General features: G+C 32.2%; 1 protein-coding gene across 2 annotated transcripts; it reads right to left on the bottom strand.

Moving 5' to 3' along the window:
* Positions 1-1,488: 1,488 nt before the first annotated feature.
* LOC111044322 (splicing factor U2AF 50 kDa subunit) lies at positions 1,489-21,109 on the bottom strand. 2 transcript variants are annotated; one of them, XM_022329427.2, is made up of 10 exons: positions 20,741-21,109; positions 20,354-20,605; positions 15,303-15,430; positions 13,021-13,137; positions 11,181-11,325; positions 10,012-10,094; positions 5,601-5,723; positions 4,046-4,204; positions 3,134-3,298; positions 1,489-2,055 (listed from the first exon to the last, which is right to left on the bottom strand). In XM_022329427.2, the coding sequence occupies exons 1-10, from the start codon at positions 20,757-20,759 to the stop codon at positions 1,924-1,926; spliced, it is 1,323 nt and encodes a 440-aa protein (XP_022185119.1). In that variant the 5' UTR covers positions 20,760-21,109; the 3' UTR covers positions 1,489-1,923. The 2 variants fall into 2 exon arrangements, with proteins under 2 accessions (XP_022185119.1, XP_022185120.1); XM_022329428.2 differs by having other exon boundaries at positions 11,187-11,325; positions 20,741-20,940.
* Between the last annotated feature and the right edge of the window lie 869 nt (positions 21,110-21,978).

The raw sequence follows: 21,978 nt of genomic DNA, 5'->3' as shown, positions 1-21,978 counted from the left end.
AGCATCACACACACACAAACATTTGATGGATTTCATGCATCATTTTACCCATAATCATTCAATCAACCATTTCTCATATTCAATGGTAACTGTAGGAAAAATTAAATGTGAAATACGTGCGCAAAGTTCCTCTGCTGCACTCAAGAAGTAAACGTTTCTTTCGGTGCAGCAAACTGTCACTTTGCGCACTAGTTGCACAAATAACTATATACGTTCTTTTTCATATTGATGAATATTAATTTTACTAAAACTAAAAATGAATAATTAAATTAATTTTTACTTTCCTTTCCGTATTACCATAGGTAAGGAAAGTATTGCTTTCCAAAAAAAATTAAGGTACCCCAATTTCTATACGTTTCAAGGTCCCCTGAGTCCAAAAAAGTGTTTTTTGGGTATTGGTCTGTATATATATATATATATATATATATATATATATATATATATATATATATATATATATATATATATATATATATATATATATATGTGTGTGTGTGTGTGTGTGTGTGTGTGTGTGTGTGTGTGTGTGTGTGTGTGTGTGTGTGTGTGTGTGTGTGTGTGTGTGTGTGTGTGTGTGTGTGTGTGTGTGTGTGTGTGTGTGTGTGTGTGTGTGTGTGTGTGTGTGTGTGTGTGTGTGTGTGTGTGTGTGTGTGTGTGTGTGTGTGTGTGTGTGTGTGTGTGTATGTGCGTCTGTATACACGATATCTCGTCTCCCAATCAACGGATTGACTTGAAATTTGGAACTTAAGGTCCTTACACTATAAGTATCCGACACGAACAATAATTTCAATCAAATGCAATTCAAGATGGCGGCTAAAATGTTGTCAAAAACAGGGTTTTTCGCGATTTTCTCGAAAACGGCTCCAACGATTTTGATCAAATTTATACCTAAAATAGTCATTGATAAGCTCTATCAACTGCCATAAGTCCCATATCTGTAAAAATTTCAGGAGCTTCGCCCAATCTATGCAAAGTTTGATTTTAGATTCCCAATTATCAGGCTTCAGATATAATTTAAACAAAAAAATTCAAGTGGAAAAGATTGAGCATAAAAATCTCTACAATTAATGTTCAGTAACATTTTCACCTAAAATTGAAAATAAGCTCGAAATTCGAGAAAATGTGATTATCCAATATTGCAAACTGTTGGCAACTGTTGATTCTATTAAATCATTCACTATGAAGAGATAGCAGACTTCGTGTGTCTCCAGCGTTATTGTCCTGTCACCAGCTGGCTCTGATCTTTGAATAGTAGACTTGAGATGTGCGGCAACACTAGCGTCAGGTGATCAATTTCCATAACGGCAAGGAAAGTTGTGTGAGTGCGCCACACCAGATTTTTCACTTTGAAGTCAAATTGGCTCTGATGAAGAGAGATAATTATTTAATTTAGACACGTCTTCTGAGATATTTGATTCATAGTTTTATCCTTATCATAAATACAAACTAAATAAAGCAACGGTGTACTTACTCAAATAAATAAAATTGTGTTTTTTAACTACTTTAATGCAACAGGAAAGTTATATAATATACAGTATATTGAGTTACGTTAGTTATATTAGTAATTTTATGAAAGGATTGGGGAAATATGATCATCCGTGTTCCATCGTCATGTTAAAGAGAAGAGGTTTATAGATAGTTACGAATACTTCATTTCATTCTGGTGAAATTCCAGTTGATCTGATATCGACATTATCGTGAACGTGAATATTTATTGAATCATAAATCAATGTATCACAACCATATTCAAGAAGAAAATAGATAACCATATTTTGCAGTAAAAGCTATTCTTTTGCAAGAATTGAATTTGTAATAAATAAGTTACTATTTATAACTTGAGTATTGCGTAGGATTTGTGGTTATAAGTTTACAGAAGTATGGGTAGACAAATGATAAAACTAGAAACTTATATTATTTAAATATTTAAAATTCGCGCCGATGGTATTTGTCGGGATCAAAGTATGATGTCACAACAAGGCGATTGTTGAATTTTCTTCCAGTCAAAGCCTGTTGCGCCTTCTGACAATCCAGAACCGAATTGAACTCGATAAACACCTGAAAGAAATCAATTTACAACATGAATACAAACCAATTTATTATAAAGGGAGAAACGCTGATAATATCAAGCAGACATCCATGTTAAATTATCATGAAACGCTTATATTATTTCATCACTTCAAAAGAAAGTAAAAATCAGTGCTATCTACTGATACCAGTCAGACACGGCACATGGTGTAAAGGACAGAAAATGATTTGAAAAATCGAATTCAAGTCCTTTTGGAAATTGGCGACAAAGGTACTGATTTATTACGAAAATTAACGAAAACATTTAGCACCGACATGTTATGTTACTGTCAAGTGCTAACAGATGTGGAAAAGAATTAAATCGAATAAGTCTAACTATTACCATTCACAGGCAATATATTGCAATGGAAATTCTAGATAATAATTACATTTTGTACAAATCACTTAAATCTCGGTCTAGACTTAACCTATTACCTACATTTTTCAGTCAAAAGATATGACAACAAACTGCATGTAAATTGCAAAACTGAAGGTATTCTATACATTTCATGCTTCACATGCAACCTCTTCCCTGATACCTTTTCACTGACAAGTAAGATCTGGACCGTGCATAGAACACACTACTGTTCAACGGACCTACATAAACAAGTATTCGGCATAAAGTGAAACACAATAGAATATCAATTGCCTTTTTATTTTATAACATAAATATGTTGTAGCCTTAAAAATAAAAGTGGGTATTTGGCATAAACTAAACATCTAATAAAAATATATATATTACAATAAAGGAAAGAATTGGCTTATACACGTACGGGATAAGAAATTTACGAATGACGACACACCATCACGACTGAACTGATTAACTTGAAACTTTATATAATTATAGATTCTGAATTTACCGAGGATGGTTATAGGACTATTTTAAATTCTTCAAGATTTAAATACGTCAAGTTTTTTATTAGACCCTTGCGGAGTACAGTCTGTAATAAACAGATTATTTAAAATGGAGTCTAATTATTAGACTGTGAGAATGAATAAAGAAAAATGTTGATAAGATTTTGAATAATTTAGTTATAAAATGTATAATATAGAACAGAGTGTGGTTTACCTTGCCACATCCAGGCACGTCGACCCCCTCGATGGGTCGGGGAATTTCGAGCGAGCGCACATTTCCGTACTTGCCACACTCCTCCTTGATGTCTTCGCAGATATCCTCGTACTCCAGCTCATCCTGCAGCTCCTCTGGCGTAACGCTGTTCAATAGGCACAACACCTAAACAAGCACAACTCAATGAAAATATCACACAACAGTTCTGCAATTTATCAAACATTTCATCAATTTTAAATAGGTTATGTTACACAAAAGTTTTAGTTTAACAGGTTATCTTATACAAAAAATATACAAGTTTGAAAAAAAAGAGATTGTATCACAACGATAAATTGATAAATGCTAAAGAAATTTATAATTAATGAAGGAATACAGGATGAAAATTGGGATAGTTTCCTAACGAAAGAATTGTGATATCTTCACAACATTATACAATAATTGAGATTCACAATGAAGAATCAACAAAATCATTTATAAAAGTAATACACGTTAATACAATAACTTTGATAAAAAATTTCAAAATCCATTTTACTTTTGATTTTTCATGTTAAATTTGAGAAAAATGGTTTTATTAATTTTATTCATAGTTTACAAAATCCTATTCAGGAGGTGAGAGTGAAAATTTCTGATTATTATACTTAATCCAATATAATCAATATAGATGTTAGCTCACTTATATGAAGTATTGGGAATTACAACAGCACGACAGAACATCTGAAAGGATCTCTCTACCAAAAAATTCATACTCATAATAATAATAATAGTGTACTGTGGAAGTTTCTTAATGCTGAATTGAAATCATTGATAAAAGGAAAACTTTATATGAAGAATTAACAAGAACATTTATAAATGTAATACTCGTTGATACAATAAATGAAGAAGAAGAAGAAGAAGAAGACCGTTTGAATATACCTCAGTAGCAGGGCCAGAGGCGCCGACCATGGATAGGCCGGGCACTTGTATCTGGACAGGCATCTGCTGGCCGAGAACTGCGTTCTTGGCTCCCACGCTTGCGCGCTGCACTATCAGCTTCTTCTCTCCCAGCTGCATGCCGTTCAGCCCAGCTATAGCCTGTCAATTTCAATATTTATTTATTCAATGATACACAAAACACAATTCAATAAAATGATTGAGAAAGGACCAACAGGCACAGTCCAAAACTGATCCTTCCCCGAATTACCTTATTCCTTACGCTAGGTAGTCTAAAAGTAGGGTATGTGCCATTCACTTTTGAATTTGAGTTCAATTTTCAGTTGAAAACAAGTTTCAACACTTGAAGACAAGAAATTTTGAATTTAGATTGTTTAAAAACCAAATTGAATAACAAAATTATACTCACTAATCACTTAAAACTGTAAAATAAATTGCGACAACTTCAAGCATTTTCATTCAATTTTATCCAATGACACAATAAAGCTTGTCAACCAATGACAGTGAACGTGACCGGCAGTGGAAATATAATTCCCATGAGTTCTAATTGTTGGACTATTACCACTCAGGCCGTCTGAGCGAAAATGAATAGTCCCATTTAAACTCATGGGAATTATATTTTCACTGTACCGGTCACGTTCAATGTCACTGATATGAGGGAAACCAGCTTTAATCCGTAACTCAATATAATATATTAAAATGTGCACGATTGAGTTGTTATAAGCAATGTGAAGAATATTGCAAAGAAAACTTGTTAACTTCAACAAGTACGACGATAATAATTATTGATTCCTGTGGATGTTGACTAATTGATCATCAGAACCACTTCCAAATTAAATTCTAGGGACCGGTTTCTATGGCAATTATTAAATCTAATGGACCATTGAATCTATATGTTTAATAAGCTATAATGACCTATCGATTCAATGGACCATTGGACTTAATTTAGAAATTTGATTCAAGTATTCTAAAAACAGGCGCTAAACAAAACATGAGCACAAAATTGAGAAAAGTAAGTTTTTCAATTATTGTGAATAAAATACAAAATCCAATTGATAAGAACAAAGTCCTGATGATTAAGGTTAAAATGAATTATATGTTATAATAAAAAGGCTTGAAATTATGGAAAATTATGCTTTTTTCTCTCGTGACTGAACCATCTTTACAAACAATATTCATTCTTTTAAAGAATGTTACTAACGTACTAATAGTACCTATTTAAAAGCATTTAAAAATATTTCAAAAAATACCCATTTTATAGTGTTAGCTTGAAACTTTATTGAAAGTCGGGATTACTAATTAAATTACTACAAAACTACTGAAAAAACAAAACATTTTTATCAATTGCCGAAAATATTACCGTATATGGGAGTGGCGTGGAAGAGACAAAAAGTCAATAGCACGCCACCGCCACGTCACTTCTATGTAAATTGTGCCTAACAGATTTTGTTTTTCCAATTTACAGACTGTAAACTTATTATAGAATGATTAATCTAGCAGTGATTCCAAGTAATAAGATAAAAGTGAAATATTTTACCTGGTCAGTCATGATGACATCGGCATATTCGCAGAAAGCGTAGCCTTTGCTGAGTCCAGTGGCAGAGTCCTTGACAAGGTTGAAAGCCCTCAGTTGACCAAACGACATCAGAAGTTCTTTTACCTATTATTTTCAAAATTATGTCAGTTCGATAAAGCTACAATGCACAGTGCCTAACTTCAATTATACTGACTAATCACAACAGAGCTTATTACATAAAATTCTATTCAAGTTTGTTTGTTTGCTGGATTATGCTCACAATAATAAGCTACTAGTAACTTACGAGAAAGCACTTGTAAGTTAACATTCACTTGTACGTGCATAATTATTGATGATGCCGTGATTTAAAATACAAGTGGGTGACTGGATTTAAATCCATAGATGTTCCACTGAACAACTGTAGTTCACAAAAGGGCTGCAATAAAACTTGAACAATAGATGAAAGTTTGTGCAACTATTAATTTAAATAGATGAAGCAATCACTATCAATAAGTATAATTTAACGATCGAACACAGAAAAATGTTTTCCAATCAGCTCCAAAATTATGTTAAATCTAAAGAGTTGATTATTGATTTTCGAAACTTGAAAATTCACAAGCATAGAAGGTATTTAGAAATTTATAAAAATAAAAATTATACTTTGAAATAATCGACTCAAATCCTATTTTTATTTTTTAAATGCAGTAGAAAATTTTTTAACAAATTATTTTCAAATTTTTAGCTTGTGATATCATAGGATTTTTAAAATGTTAAAGCTCTTATCGCATGTAGCCTATTGGATATATTTCATAGAGTGCAGTATTATAAAAATTAGTTAATTTTCATCTGTTGTGAAAAGTCAGTCTAAATCAATATTTATTCTGATTAGATCTACATTAAAGCCAACATTCAAAAGATTTGGCATGGATTTAAATTTTTTTCTATCTTTACTTTGTCCTTAGATAAAATCCATTAGAGAATGTTAAGTATAAATAATATTTGTATATTCTTCTAACGAGACGAGAATGATTCTAATTTCCATCAACATGCCTTTTTTCTAATTTAATCAAACTTGATTTAGGCTAAACCTAATATGACCATTGAACTGTGAAACCGCAAAATGGAATCAATAAACTGTAGACAAAAAATCAATAATTAAATAAAAAATGTTCACATTGTTGTTTAGAGTATCAAGTTATTCAGCTTGACCAGATGAATAATGAAGAAAAATTTATAAATCACGTGAAAAATAATTTTAGAAGAGGAAACATCCATCTAGCATTATTCTCAGTTCAGTGGTCAATTCAATCTTAACAATAAAATCTAAATTAAAAATAATTATTTGAATAATTGGGAAGCAGTTAGTTTGTAATACTTGTGTTTGTTGGTGACACTTGCCTCATCAGCTGATCAGAGTGAGTGAGAGAGAGATACAGAGCTCCTTGTAACAGTTGGACCTTAACTTGTGGTCTGATTAGTTACCCGCGATACCTTAGCTATGACAAATGGGGGCAAAAACCAGACGTAAATATCAGTGAAATTTTGTCTGTCATATTGTAATATTAGATTTTTAATTCTGCATGGGCAGCAATACCCGCCATTCAGCACCGAAATGTACTGCTCCATCAAATTCCATTGCTAAAAATCTTTCGCTTCTAAAATTTCCACAAAAAGTGGAGAATTTATCTTGAAATAGGTAAGGCGATTATAAGTTTTAAACGCTTCTATGTGTAAAAAGTATCAGATTTGAAATAAATGAGAAATTCTAGAGATCTAATAAAATATACCGAGATATAATGAAAATAATTTTGATTTTTAATATTATTTTTGAATTCACAATCAGATGAATCAGAAAAGTAAATAAAAATTTATAATAACAAAAATAGTTGTAAATACAATAGTATTTATTCTACAAATAAATCTCTTCCTTCACGTAAAGCATCCAATTATTGTCATGCTCATTCATGCACATACCGCTTTTGTGAAAATAAAACAATTGAATTGAGATTCCCTTATTCTTTTTTCTCACTACAATATGTTGACATTTGGAAGATGAAATCATTTGAACTAAGATGTTGTGTCACCCAAATATCACTTGTATCATTGTCATGACTAGTGTAATAATAAATTGGAAAGGATTAATATGAAATCAATTAACGGGAACGGATTCACAAGTGAAGAAACAACTAGTGTTTCAATGATGAACTGAAGTTATCAAGATCCGATATCGAAAACAGATTTTTTTATTGTGAAAAAACTAGCTACATCTTTTCAGAAATGATATTTGATGGAGCAGACACAAGAACCCTGTAATGACATGCATAAGATTGAACGTGTTTCAAATAGCTGAAAGAGAGAGAACGTGTGGCCGGGCTGAAAAGGGGAAACAGCATCATTAGCGAGTGCGCTGTCCATGAGTCTTTTCTGACTGAAAAACGAAAAGCTGAAAAAGCATTCGAGGGAAGTGTCTAACGCTGAAAAGATAAAAACAATGGATATGCAATGGAGATATGGCCGTAAATCGCTAAAAATAAAAGAATATTCAACCCCACTGGAATAAATTTCTGCAAGAGAAAGGTATCGCAGCCATTCAAAAATTGAACAAGATCATCAGTCAATAATTATCAATTGCTACATTTGTAATCCTGCAAGACAACTCCTAGAATGGTCAAATAACACTTTGATTCAATTCAATACGTTATGTAAGTAATACAAATCGCTATTAGATTGCAATTAAATCAACTATCTTGAGGACTATGTTTTGTTTAGAAATTATCAGTAATTGAATGTTAATTTAATAATGAGATTATGAACTTGAACAATTATAAAAAGTGTTGAGAAGAAAAATATTTTTATTAATGCAGAGGATTGAAACAAACGGGTGTTATCAGTAAAGAATAAGAATGAAATAATAAAGCGACTAATGAATAATTCTAGTGACTTGCTGCTGTGTTTTGAATCTCACGTTCTTGTGACACATTGGCAGAATGTGTAAATGAAAAGTTGTTAAATAAGCCATTTCCGTGCAAAGCACATAAAATACGATTTGTTTTATGATCTGACTTGGCAATGTTTATTTGAATGTATCTATTTTTTGGGAAATCAACAAAATTTGAATTGAATCTATCGAGTCGAAGAGGAAATACGATGGCAAATGGAACGATCGGTACATTGAAGAAAATAGAGCTGGGGTTCTGCGGTGTAAGATATTTGCAAACCATCATTCTATTAATTGCAATTCTACTAAAAACTCAAGTCAAAGACATTCCGCGGAAGCAAACATTTCCCCTGAAAATAGAATTGACAAAAATGTAACCTGAAATACACTAAAAAGCAACCAAATTATCATCACCAAAGTTATTCAAGGTAATATGAAATATGGCACACTAACTATTTTCAGAAGCTAGATTATGTTTAGTTTAATGTAAATGGTATGACTGAAAATGGACAAGCACAAGCCTAGAACAAAGAAAAAACACTAAGTGTTAAGATCGATGAATGAAGAATCGTAGAGTAATTATTGACTGATCTCTTGTATATTGTTCAATATCTTAAACGAGAAATAATATACATTACTGCAGTTTTTCAAATTGATAATCATACTGCACAGGTATGGTAACAATTATATATTTTCCACATTCGAGACCTGTTGGAATAGCAAGGAAACTTGAACAATATCCTTGTGGGAAGCCTGAAAACTGAAAAAATATACCTGAAAAAGAACAGCGACATAATCGGCCCGCCTCCATTGCTAAAAAATTGCTTTTCTTTTCCAGGACAACTGAACTAGAAGAATAGAGCTCCTGCAGAACGAACCTCACAAAATATTCATTTTGAATTTTCCAATAGAAACAGAAAGAGTTCATATTTACAAATCGTTTTTGTTTAGAAGGGGCAATATTCTACTAAAACATTGTGAAGTCTTCTTCACTGATCTAAGAAGGTAAGTTTCGTCTTGAAATTAAAAATGATAATAATGGATTAAATTGAATTGAATAATTGGGCTTTAGATATAATATTTTTTAAAGCTTATCAATATCACAATTCTCAAAGGTAGATTTTTTATTTAAAGATTGGGCTCAACATTTACTTATACCACCAAACTTGTGATGATGCAACGATTGTCAGTTTTTAGGTAATTTAATAATATTTTTTGGGACTTGAATCAGAACCACCTTATTGTGGTATTCAATTGTAGATATACTCTTCATACCTCTACTCAGGTTAAATTTTCTTAAAGCAAGTACTATCAATGACCGAATACCGAATACATAATGAAAATCATTTTCTTAAGTTTATTTTGAACCGAAAACTCTCTTTTCAACTATGATGAATTTGTTATCAAGATAATTGACAACGACTTTTGAATAACTTAAAAACTAAACAACACTCAAGTTACTTCGGGAATGAATAGGTTGAACAGAGAGTTTACCTGATCTTCGTTCAAATAATTTGGTAATCCACCAATAAATATCTTGTGAGGTGAATCGGGAACAACTGTACTGATCACCCCAGCTGAAAAAAAGAAAAACAATAATGTAAAAATAGAATCTACATATTAAAAAATACGAATTACTCTTCCTACATAATTCAAGCTGTGAGTGAAGCTCCATGGTCTGCAGCTACAAACCTATGTTTAAATAGATGGAAATTTATTAATTGTTGGAAGATAGAACAATTTTAGGTGTTGAAAACTTTTGAAAAGAAATCCATGGTCTGTAATGACTCAAGCCTCCATGAGATTTGAGGGCCGGTTTCCGAGTTTGGAATTTACCTAAGTTCTAGACTTTAAACAGCTGGAGTCAGAAAATTGGCTTTCCGAAACGGGGCATAGTCGTAGTTTCTATGATAATCTTTATTTTATTATTTCTATAATTGGAAACATTTTTCCTTGACGAAATGAAACATTCCTAACTGAAATTTTACACTATTTTCTCTTTATTTTGTGTTCAATTTTCTAGTTTTCGATATTTAATTTAAACGTAGACTACGACTACGCCCCGTTTCGGAAAGCCAATTTTCTGACTCCAGCTGTTTAAAGTCTAGAACTTAGCTAAATCCCGAGCTCGGAAACCGGCCCTAAAAGTTCAATAGATAGTTAAAATGTCACACGCAGTTACTTTAATTGCTCAAAACAATCAAAGTCGAAATATCTGTTATGAAAGACATTTTATACAATTGGATGAACTTCTTCTTTAAATTAGGAATTAATAGATTGAATATTTCATGAGTTGCACAGTACGTTAATTAAAAACACGGCATAATCCACCGAAATAATACATTAGGTACAAATACTAAAAAAAATCCCTACTCGTAAGGAAAAGCACAACATGCTCATGCCCAAAACATTACCTATATTACAGCCCTAATCCAAATCAGTTTCACTCATTAAAATAACTTAAATACAAATACAAGAAAATAAAGTAAGAAAGTGCTTTAGGGCCCAGTTTTACAAAAGCGGTTAAATTTTAATCGTGATTAATTCCACGAGATCCAATCAGAGAAGCAGTTTTTTCATAATTAATCACGATTAAAATTTAACCGGTTTTTTTGCAACCGGCACTAGGTCTTAAAAACAAAACAATACGATACTTAGCGTACCGGTACCTGGTATGTTAACAGCGGCACTTTCAGACATTCCAGGCGTGGGCTGATAATCGTGTGGCCGTCTGATCTTCAGACTCTGTCCCTTGAAGTTAATGCCATCAAACGCCATCGCCTGTGTCGTCTCATCAATCGACCTAAACTGCAATTCAAAACACAAATATACAATAATTATATCAGAATTAATATATAAGGCTGGCCACTAACGACAAGACATGTGTACTCAAAAGTTCACCATACATGTTTTGTAATCAGCGAGAGTCATCACACAAAAAAGCTATTAACATAAAATATACAACCAATAATAAATAAACCACTGGAAAATTACAAATTATAATGATACAAAAATAATTATAACTACAAGATTGGTAAAGATAAAATAAACAACAGAATATCGATGATGAAAACCTCAACTTTAAAAAAAAATTGAAGCCTTTCGCTGTTGTGCATGACGCCATGTGTGTACACACATGCTCATCATGAATGTCCTGTCGTTATTGGCCAGCGTAACACAAATGAAACACAATTATATTTCAACAAAAAATTGCATTCCAACCCAGTGGAAAATTGATCACCTGACGCTAGTGTTCACGCGCATCTCAAGTCTACTATTCAAAGATCTGAGCCAGCTGGTGACAGGACAATAACGCTGGTGATACACGAAGTCAGCTATCTATTCATAGTGAATGATTTAATAGAATCAACATTTGCCAACATTTGCAATTGAAATAATCACATTTTCTCGAATTTCGATCTTTTTTTCAATTTTAGGTGAAAATGCTACAATAAATTAATTGTAGAGATTTTAGTACTCAATCATTTCCACTTAAATTTATTGGTTTAGATTGTATCTGAAGCCTGATAATTGGGCATCTAAAATCAAACTTTGCATAGATGGGCGGAGCTACTGAAATTTTTACAGATATGGGACTTATGGCAGTTGATAGAGCTTATCAATGACTATTTCGGGTATGAATTTGATCAAAATCGTTGGAGCCGTTTTCGAGAAAATCGCGAAAAACCCTGTTTTTGACAACATTTTCGCTTTTTTAGCCGCCATTTTCAATTGAATTTGATCGAAATTGTTCGTGTCGGATCCTTATAGTGTAAGGACCTTAAGTTCCAAATTTCAAGTCATTCCGTTGATTGGGAGACGAGATATCGTGTACACAGACGCACATACACTCATACACACACACACACACACACACACACACACACACACACACATACATACATACAGACCAATACCCAAAAACCACTTTTTTGGACTCAGGGACCTTGAAACGTATAGATATTGGGGTACCTTAATTTTTTTTGGAAAGCTATGGTAATAGAGCAAGGAAAGTAAAAATGATGTTCCACCAAACACAAATGTTTCATGAGATTAACATGTTATTTGGAAGTGTAATTCTACATTATAAAGGTAATAACTGTAAAACAAAAAGTAAGGACTGGCAGCCTTCGGATCACTGTTCTATTTATTAGCTCTTACCTCCATAGTTCCGCAATAATTCCTATATTAGTTCATAAGATATCTATAGTAAATATGCAGTTTTTCATCGTCCGTTTATTGCCAAGAGACACATATTCATTTTCACTTGTTTTATAAAGCTTGTGAAATGACAATAATTAAAACAAGGTTTATAATATTGGTCAAAATATTGAATATTTTGCAAATGATTCTTCTTTTTCATTTTTTGTACTATTCTTTTCCATGTGAAAAGTAGAAAGAAATTTGTCCACTCTCGAGTCGACTACAAGTGTTTGTTTAGTTTACCATGTTCCTAAAACATTTAGAAATATTGACTTAATATTCAGAAGTGACTCAACTTACCTCTAGAAAAGCGAAATTCTTATCCAAATTAATTTGACATGCCAATACCGGATTTCCAGCTGCCTGTGCTAGACCCGATAAGTGCATTTGTTGATTAAAGAACTCCATCATTTCATCCTGCAATTCAAAAAACTAAGTGAGAAATCAAATCATCAACTTCATTCAAATGATTATAAAATATTCATAATATTTGTAATGCTAAGAGTTGAAAAATAATATATTGTTATGAGCAGCATGAATCTGTCACGTAACAAAACATAACATGAAGAATAATTCAATAAATTCAAGCTATTAATAGCGGCTCAGTTTCATCTCACGTTTGAAGCATGTATTTTGCGTTTGACATCAAGTGTCACTAACTAAAGTTCCAATGACAACAACTAACATATTGTTCACAGCACATCAGAGAATTTGTAATGAATAATCTATATGAATTCAACCTATTAAAGTTTGTTTATTTGAAACCTCATGCTTTTCCTGTGGCTGTAACACAAAACTATACAACTCGAAGGCAAGTGAGGTTGCCCCTGGAGGAGCATCGTTTCAGGACTTCTGCAGCTGCATGTCATGCTTCTGCCAGGGGACCTCGTTTATTCAATGAGCTTCCTCTTTCAATTTCAGGCATTCCAAATTTCAATAAGTTTAAAAATTGTTTAAAAACTTTTATCAATCTGAGACAAGATTGATTCATTCCCTGTCAGTATTTCGATTCATTTCCTATTAGCTTTTTGTTTTATATTTACTATCATTTTCATCTTATCATGTTTGTTTTTGGTTAATTTTGTTTTCAAAGTAAGTAAAGCAAGTTATTATGAGTTCTATGATGTGCTGGGTACTATTTTGAATATTATTCTCATTGGAGCATATTTGTGTGCATATTTTTCCATTATATTTCCCGTTTGTCTGTATTTGAATTAATGTATATATAAATTTGCAAAGTATAAATAAGGACTCCTGGAGGAATAATTTTATTCTGTTTTGTAACTGAAAGATCTTTGTGTTTATATAATTTTTGTTTTCTTATTTTTATTCTTATTTTGTATGATTAAAACTTTATTTATTTAGTAACTGCATCAATAAATTACGTAATCTAGTTAATTATAGTTTGAAAATTGTATTTATTTATCTTTCACACTTTGATGATGATGATTTCTATTATTTTGTTCATTTATTATTTCTATGTAATAAGGTAATTGCTCTTACGACTCATCCCTCAGCACAAGCTTATGCTTAAAGAGGGATGGACCTTTTTTCATTGATTTGTATAAGTTTATTAGTACAAGATTTTGCAGTATTGTATATTATTATTTTGTTTGATATGATTGGTTAATAAAATTTATTATTATTATTTATTTATTATTATTATTTATTATAATATTTTATAAAGGAAATAATTGACTTTGAAATGTACGGAAAAGGAGATACACAAATGACGCATCATCACTCATGAACTAATGAACTGATTAACTTGCAATTTTACATAAGATTCTGAATTTACCGAGGGTGGATATAGGCTTATTATTATTGATAATTTGAACAAAACTATTTGTGATACAAATTTTACGTAGATATAAAAGTTTGAACAAACATTGGTGTATTCATTAATATCGAAAAAAAATTATTTATACATCATAATTTATCGATGATGAATCATTAATAGTAAATAACTTGATATTTCAAAACAGTGAATATGTTGATAAGGATTCTAATTAATATAGGAGTAAAATAAGACTTTAAAACCTTTTTTATATTCACACTACTAGTTTCAGCTTTCAAGCCATTTTCAAGTGTCCTTTTTTAATTCGACAAGTAATATATTATTTTCTTTCAAAAGCAGAAAGAACCGAAATGTAGTTGATGAATGAACACATCGAACCCCTTCAGCTCTGGAATACAATTCTTCATAAATTAATAATCGATCATCTTCAGATAAAGCTTAATTCAGAGCTTTCTATATGAGATTATACAAAAGTCCATGAACGAGTTCCCTTTTAAAACCAGCAATAGTCCTTCTACGTTTTTCCTCTCTATTGTGAAATATGAAATTTCAACTTATTTTGTATCTTAAATGAACGATTAGTAAAATAGTTTTTGCAACCCTTCATGACCGAATCTGTAAAATAATAAATAGAGATAGAAGTATTGGGAACGTACTTCACGAATATTTTTGTAAGCCCATTTCTGTTTTTAAACAATAAAAGAGAGATGACAAACGAAAACATTGTAGGTAAAACAAATATAAATAGAGAACAGAAAGTATTGAGCAAAGCGTGTAATTTTACCTCAGTTACACCGAAAGGAATGTTTCCAACGTAAAGTCGCCTTGCCTGCCTCGTTATGGTGGACCCTACCACAGGCACTGCTGCCTGAGGGGTGTCCGCAACAATGTTAGCTGGAATTTGTCCCGCCGCTGAAAAGATGAGATTAAGTTATAATTTAAAATGTTATTTATTCACTAAGACAAAAATAAAATCAGACTAAGAGCGTTGAGCAGCCTGCACTGCACACATGACACTAGTAGCTGTCACCAGAACGCAAAATTGGAAATGACCGGAAAATGTGCATGGCAATTCCAATTACGTGTTCTCCCGGCATCTAGAAGAAGCTACTATTGTCCCAGTGTGTAGGGTGCTTTAAACTACTAAAAAATTATTATCATTTAACGCATAGATAATGCTGGCGCATCACTCTCACGCCACGTTCCTGCGAATGACGACGCTCCACCGCTCGCCTTCTAGAAAAATACTGACAGTGTACAGTCAGTACATGTATAGCTCCCTACGGCTCCTAAGGAGTGAGGTTCATGCCTACCAGGAGAGGGGCCAGCTGCACCACCACAATACCAGGAGACGGGGCAACATTGACCTGCCCTACTCCAGACTATCGAAAGCACATGAATGCTACCCCTTACGGATGCTAAAAAATTTTAACAGACTGCCAATTTGTGTTCGTGAGCTGGAGTATGGGAAGTTTTGTAGGCTGGTACGTGAAAAACTCATCAACTATCCTCTCTACACATTGAGAGATGATGAGACAAGTGGACTTGTAGACCAGTTTGAGATTGTTTCATGATTTAGTATGACAGTCCATCTACAGAGCCACACGAAACAACCTATCTGCAGCCATCTATAGTTAGTGATGTAAAATTCCCGGGAATTTAAGATTGAGGAAATATTACCAGGGAATTTAAGGGAAATATTCCCAAAAATTATAAATTCCCGGGAATTTATGGGAACTTAAAGAAGTTTATGATTTCTTTCATAAAAAATGACCGAAAAATACGTTTTTTGTTCCACATGGTTTCAATCACCTGTTATACAACAGATTTATGTAAGAAATATGAGGATGAATAACTTATAAATTGTAGTAAGTTCAAAGAAAACAGTAATTTGAAGTTCATAGACTAAAAGGAGAAATGAGCACTCAATAAATCATTCAATTGCACTACTATTATCATGCTACTTTCAGGTCTTACAAGTTGAATTCGGTTTCCAAAATGGTAAAAGTACATCTGACGCTCTAATAAAATTCATCAATACTTTATCTGATAAAATAAACCCCAATAAGAAAACTATTGCGGTCTTCCTGGATATACGCAAAGCTTTTGATACAATACCTCATAATACTTTGTTCAATAAACTGGAGTCCTATGGTTTCATAGGAGTCTCGCTTGAATTGTTCAAAAGCTATCTGAGTAATAGAACCCAGTCCCTAACCATAAATGATCAATCTAGTGTAACTAACTTAGCTTCTTATGGTCTTCCTCAAGGTACTGTACTTTCTCCCATCCTTTTCATACTCTATGTGGATGACTTTTTAAATTTAAGACTTCTAAACTCAACTGTGATATCCTTTGCAGATGATACTGAAGCTATTTTTCACGGTAATTCATGGAATGAAGTTCATACTACAGCTGAAAATAATATGCTTTTAATTAAGAAGTGGTTAGAGAAGAATACCTTAAGTTTAAATATTGAAAAAACTAATTACATAACTTTCTCTGCAAATAGAGTAGGGCAGCCTAACGAGAATCAAGATTTGAGACTCCATTCTCAGTGCAATTTAAACTTGGGTAATTGTGATTGTCCCACCATTAATAAAGTCAATAATACTAAGTATTTGGGAATTATAATTGATGAAAACCTTAAATGGGATGTTCATATTAAATACATATGTAGAAAAATTAGATATTTATCTTTTAAATTTTACCAAGTTAACAGAATTCTTAATAAGAACCACCTGAAAATGATGTATCATGCTCTAGTCAAGTCAATTCTGCAGTATGTCATAGTTGTTTGGGGAGGCTGTTTCAACTGTCATATTGCTGAATTATTTGTAGCACAAAAACTAATAATAATTAAAACTATATTAAGCAAACCCAGGCTCTATCCAACGGATATGGTTTTTAGTGATTTTGAGGTCATGACTATACGTCAATTATACATAAAAACCGTAATTGAGTACTTAATAAAATATAGATCCGATTTTCCTCTCACAATAAACTCTACTCTTAATTATTATAATCTAAGGGCCACTGCTAACAAATATGTAACCTATAACACTAATATTGAATGTATAAGGAGGCAATTACTTTACATAGGTACTAAAATAATAAACCTCATTCCAAATCACTTTCTCATGGCCAATAAGATCAGCGAAAAAATTAAACTGGATATAAAAAACTGGACATACAGTAATTTCTTCTTCCATTTAGATATATGACTCGAGATTTCTGCTCCAGCATTTTTTTTTTCATTAGTTTTTTCATTTTTCAGTGGACTCGCTTACCTTTATTTTGAGTACCTATTCCTCTGTTTTCTTCCTTCCCCCCATTTCTCCCTTCCTTTTTTCCTCATTACTTCTCTTCTCTTCTTTGCCTGCCTATTACATGGGAAACCATAGTTGCTAGGTATCTTCCTCTCTTTTTTTTTCTCTTCATGGTTTTTTATATTTGTAACATTTTATTGTGTTTTATTTGTTTCGTAAATCTTTGTAATTTTGTTTTGTCTGTGTTTTGTGTGTTTTTAATAATAATAATTTTAATTTAATTAGATTTTTTTACTTACTAAAATAAATGCCTGTAAATCAAGTAAACAAATTGAACAAAGTATTGAGTCTAATAACCATCATTGCATGATTTTATTTAATTTCTCCGCACAAAAATAATTGACCCCCTCGATAACGATTAGAGTAGATTATAAATCCAAAAATTAGAAATTATAAAATACAGCAAAATATGGTAAACTAAAACAAGGAGCATACTCGAGTTTAATTCAATATTAAAAAGAAAATAATTCCACAGCTCACAACCTTTCAAGAGTCATTGAGGCTCACTTAACGTGTAATAAGATACTAGTCCAGGCAACGAATGCTTAAAACGATATAGAAGGAAAAGTTTAAAACCCAATTTTTGACCTCGCAGTCATTTTAAGGATAGTGAGGGGGTAAGCATACCTCACTCCTACCACACTCAACACTAAAACTGCTATAAAAATTATTGATGGAGAGCATAAAATGATTAAATAATACATCATATTGAAGATAATTGAATGCTCTACAACTCACTGTATTTTAAATACTCCTATAGTCCAGTCAATGAAATATTATAGAGGAAAAATACAATTTTTGATCCCGTAGCTCTTCTTTTGAGGATAGTGAAAGAGTAATCATATTAAAAGTCCTCACTCCTAACCCCTGAGTAAAAAATTACATTTTTTCGATGCATTGTTGTTGAGTAATAAGCCCTGGAAGTGCAACAAGTTGGAAGAATAAGTGTCTTTTCAAAGATTTTACACTTTTATAAGTGAATATCTCAAAAATCAAAGATGATATCACAAAACTCCACTGTACAAAACTTGTTGGAAATTTATTTAGTTTCATTTTTACCCAGCCATGTCGCTGAAATGCATTGTTTCCAAGTTTCATGTGTGTCAGCCAGAAATGAAAAAATGCAACTTTCAAACTACCCTCATCCCTTAAGCTCAAGTAGTAGGGATGAGGACTTTTGATAATATGTTCACCTTCTAACTAGTTTAAACAAAGCTGCGAAGTCAAATATTGTGTTCCAATAGCACAGGGGGTAGGAGTGAGGACTTTTGATGTTTGCCCCCTTACTACCCTAGAGAGCTACGGGGTCAAAAATTGTGTTCCAAAATTTTCCCTCTATAATATTTCATTGACAGGACTATTATACAAGTAAAAGACAGTGAGTGAGTGAGCAAAAACAGGCTCAAAGAATGATGATTTATTGATTATATCAATGTAAAATGTGGCTGAGCTTGATCAATATCAAATAGAATGATGATCTATTGATTATTAGTGATGTAAAATATAAGTGGAATTGATTCATTTCAATCAATTTTATAAATTCCCTTAAGTTCCCATAAATTCCCTTGAATTCCCAAAATTTCTTGGTCTCGGAAATATTGCCAAATCATAAGTTCCTTCCCACTGGGAATATTCCCGATCCACATCACTATCTATAGTTATTAGTGTATTGATTGTTTTATATTTTGACGAAATCTGTCTGGCGACTGCCGGTCATGGACTGAATATACTGAATTACTGAATAGTCTATTTGCAGTGCATAAGGCAAAACGTACGCGAGCCGCTTGTGTTGAGACATTCGGCAAGCGACTCGGCAAAAGTGAACGTATGGAACACATGCATAAGGAACAGTAAGTAACCTATTCAACAAATCATCGCACCTAACCCTAACCGCTACCCAACACGTAAGAAATGTCCACTAGAGCTTTATGAGATAATATTATTAAGATTTGCTAAACAAAACACAATTGAAGTAGCCCTACCAATTTTTAATACGAAGGCCTATTAAATCAGACCATTTTATAGTTTATAGTTAGGGTGTGATTACATCAAATGCGCAAATGTGCTAGTGCACGTCAGATCATGCATGAAACAAAATTTAGAAAATAGAAAGTGCCATTCAAACACGTTGTGACTTGCATATAGCTACTCCCACTAAACGAAACCTGCAAGTGCACACGTTTAGTTTGAGTGTTCCTAATGCTCTTTTCCTTTCCAAATTTTGTTTCTCATCTGCAATCTTGGTCATTCATAACCAAGCGTGCTGCGTGCACTTGCACATACTGTATAAGAATTTAATGTACCCTTATAATTATTTAAGTACCTAGTTGGTTGTATTAAACTAAAATATTCATCACATATTGATATTTTTTAAAATATTAATACCTTTATTATTGTAAAAATCATCTTGTAACATTTTATTCAAATGATATATTAAAACTTTTCAATGAAAGCAGATATTATTAGTTACAATAAAAATATTAGATAAATACTAATGCAAACTCACCTTGCAAAGCCTTGTATTGAAGAGGTGTTATATGTTCAAAACCTGGAGGAGGGACATCCCAATACAGAGAGGCCTTACGTCTGCGCGATTTTGCTGGCTTTTTTTCCCTAGATCGTGACCGTGGAGATCTTTTCCTTTCTCTCGACCGTGATCTCCTCTCTCGCCTTTCAGCACTTCGAGACCGAGAGTGTTTCCTTCTTTCTCTGGATCTAGATCTTCTACGCCTATCCTTATCACGTTCCTTGTCTCTCTCTAAATAAAACAAAGCAAATATGAAAATCAATGAATACCTAAAAACTATCATTACCAAAAAGCATTTTGAGCTACCTTACGACAATGTAAACACTGTCTACAAAACCAGCATTTCTAAATAAAAACTGAACTCACCTTTACTTTCTTCAACCATTATAAATTTGTCTGGTTTCTATAGGTTTTTGAAAACTAGAATCTTATCACAAATATTCAAATTAACAAGCTTAATGAACAGAAAATAATAAGAACACACTAAACTATTATTCTATCAGAGACGACAGAATCTGATACAACTATACAAGATGGCGGTTTGAGAAGAAAGAAACAAGCTTTTGTTAATAAAACTCATGAAGGCAGTGAAATGGATAAAAAAATCTCATAATTCGTAGAGTCTTGTTTTAAATTTATGAAAATGAGATATTCATCCGTATTAAAAAATGTATTGGAATATATCTTATTTGATTTTCAATTCAATTTTAATAGATCAACAAAAACGTCAATATTGAAATGTTGTCTTCTGGGTACCAGGCGCGAAATACAAATTAAAATAGTATAGTATTGGTTTCCTCAGAATTTTCTTTCTTTAGGCTTTGGACATTTCAGTTGTTTAATTAATAATTCTTTTTTTAAGTAGTTAACCAATACTTATTTTTTTAATAATAAATTTGAAAATCAGACTTTTTTATGTGGTTATATTATTGCACATTTAGGTTAAGTAGTTTTTCAGAATGGTACACTCAACACTACGCATACCAATGTACCTACCAAAAAAATTTTAGGCATTTCAATTTTATCAATAATGTATAACATAATACTTGATAATATATATAATACATGTCTGACAGTTTTGATTGGTCCACTTATACACCGATGTACAATATAGGACAGAATTAAAGCTGGGTTTACACCAAAGTTATTAACAAAATGTTCATTTCTCCGTCCTTATAGATTCTATTAGATTGGACATAACTTATCATACACCTGATAAACATATGTGTTTGTCATGTTCCGTTCAATCTAATGGAATGTTTATTTCTCCGCCATTATAGATTCTATTATATTGAATATACCGTAATAACTTATCATACATATATAATAATGATAATTATGAACATTATGTGTTTGTCAAGTTCCGTTCAATCTAATTAGAATCTATAAGGACGGAAAAATTAACATTTTGTTAATAACTTTGGTGCAAGAGCAGTTCTAGAATTTGGAACAGAGAAGTGCAATACTGTAACAGAATGAACTTGGATTTGAAGAATAGTATTAATAGCTACCGTACCGTATCTTTAAAGCAAATAAGGGGCCTGGGGTCTCCCAAATACCGCATCAAGTTTTTAAAAATTAACAAGTTGAATGGTGTTGAAAAT

The sequence above is a fragment of the Nilaparvata lugens genome, chromosome 8 (genome assembly GCF_014356525.2).
Source record: "Nilaparvata lugens isolate BPH chromosome 8, ASM1435652v1, whole genome shotgun sequence".
Taxonomy (NCBI): Eukaryota; Metazoa; Arthropoda; class Insecta; order Hemiptera; family Delphacidae; genus Nilaparvata; species Nilaparvata lugens.
The sequence above is the reverse complement of the archived record's forward strand: the minus strand, read 5'-3'. Positions and strand labels throughout refer to the sequence as shown.

Excerpts from the sequence above, each read along its gene's own strand:
- LOC111044322 (XM_022329427.2), bottom strand. Across the intron at positions 15,431-20,353 it reads TCAATACAAGGCTTTGCAAG|CGGCGGGACAAATTCCAGCT; the intron begins GTGAGTTTGCAT and ends TCATCTTTTCAG. Across the intron at positions 3,299-4,045 it reads CCTCTGGCCCTGCTACTGAG|GTGTTGTGCCTATTGAACAG; the intron begins GTATATTCAAAC and ends GTGCTTGTTTAG.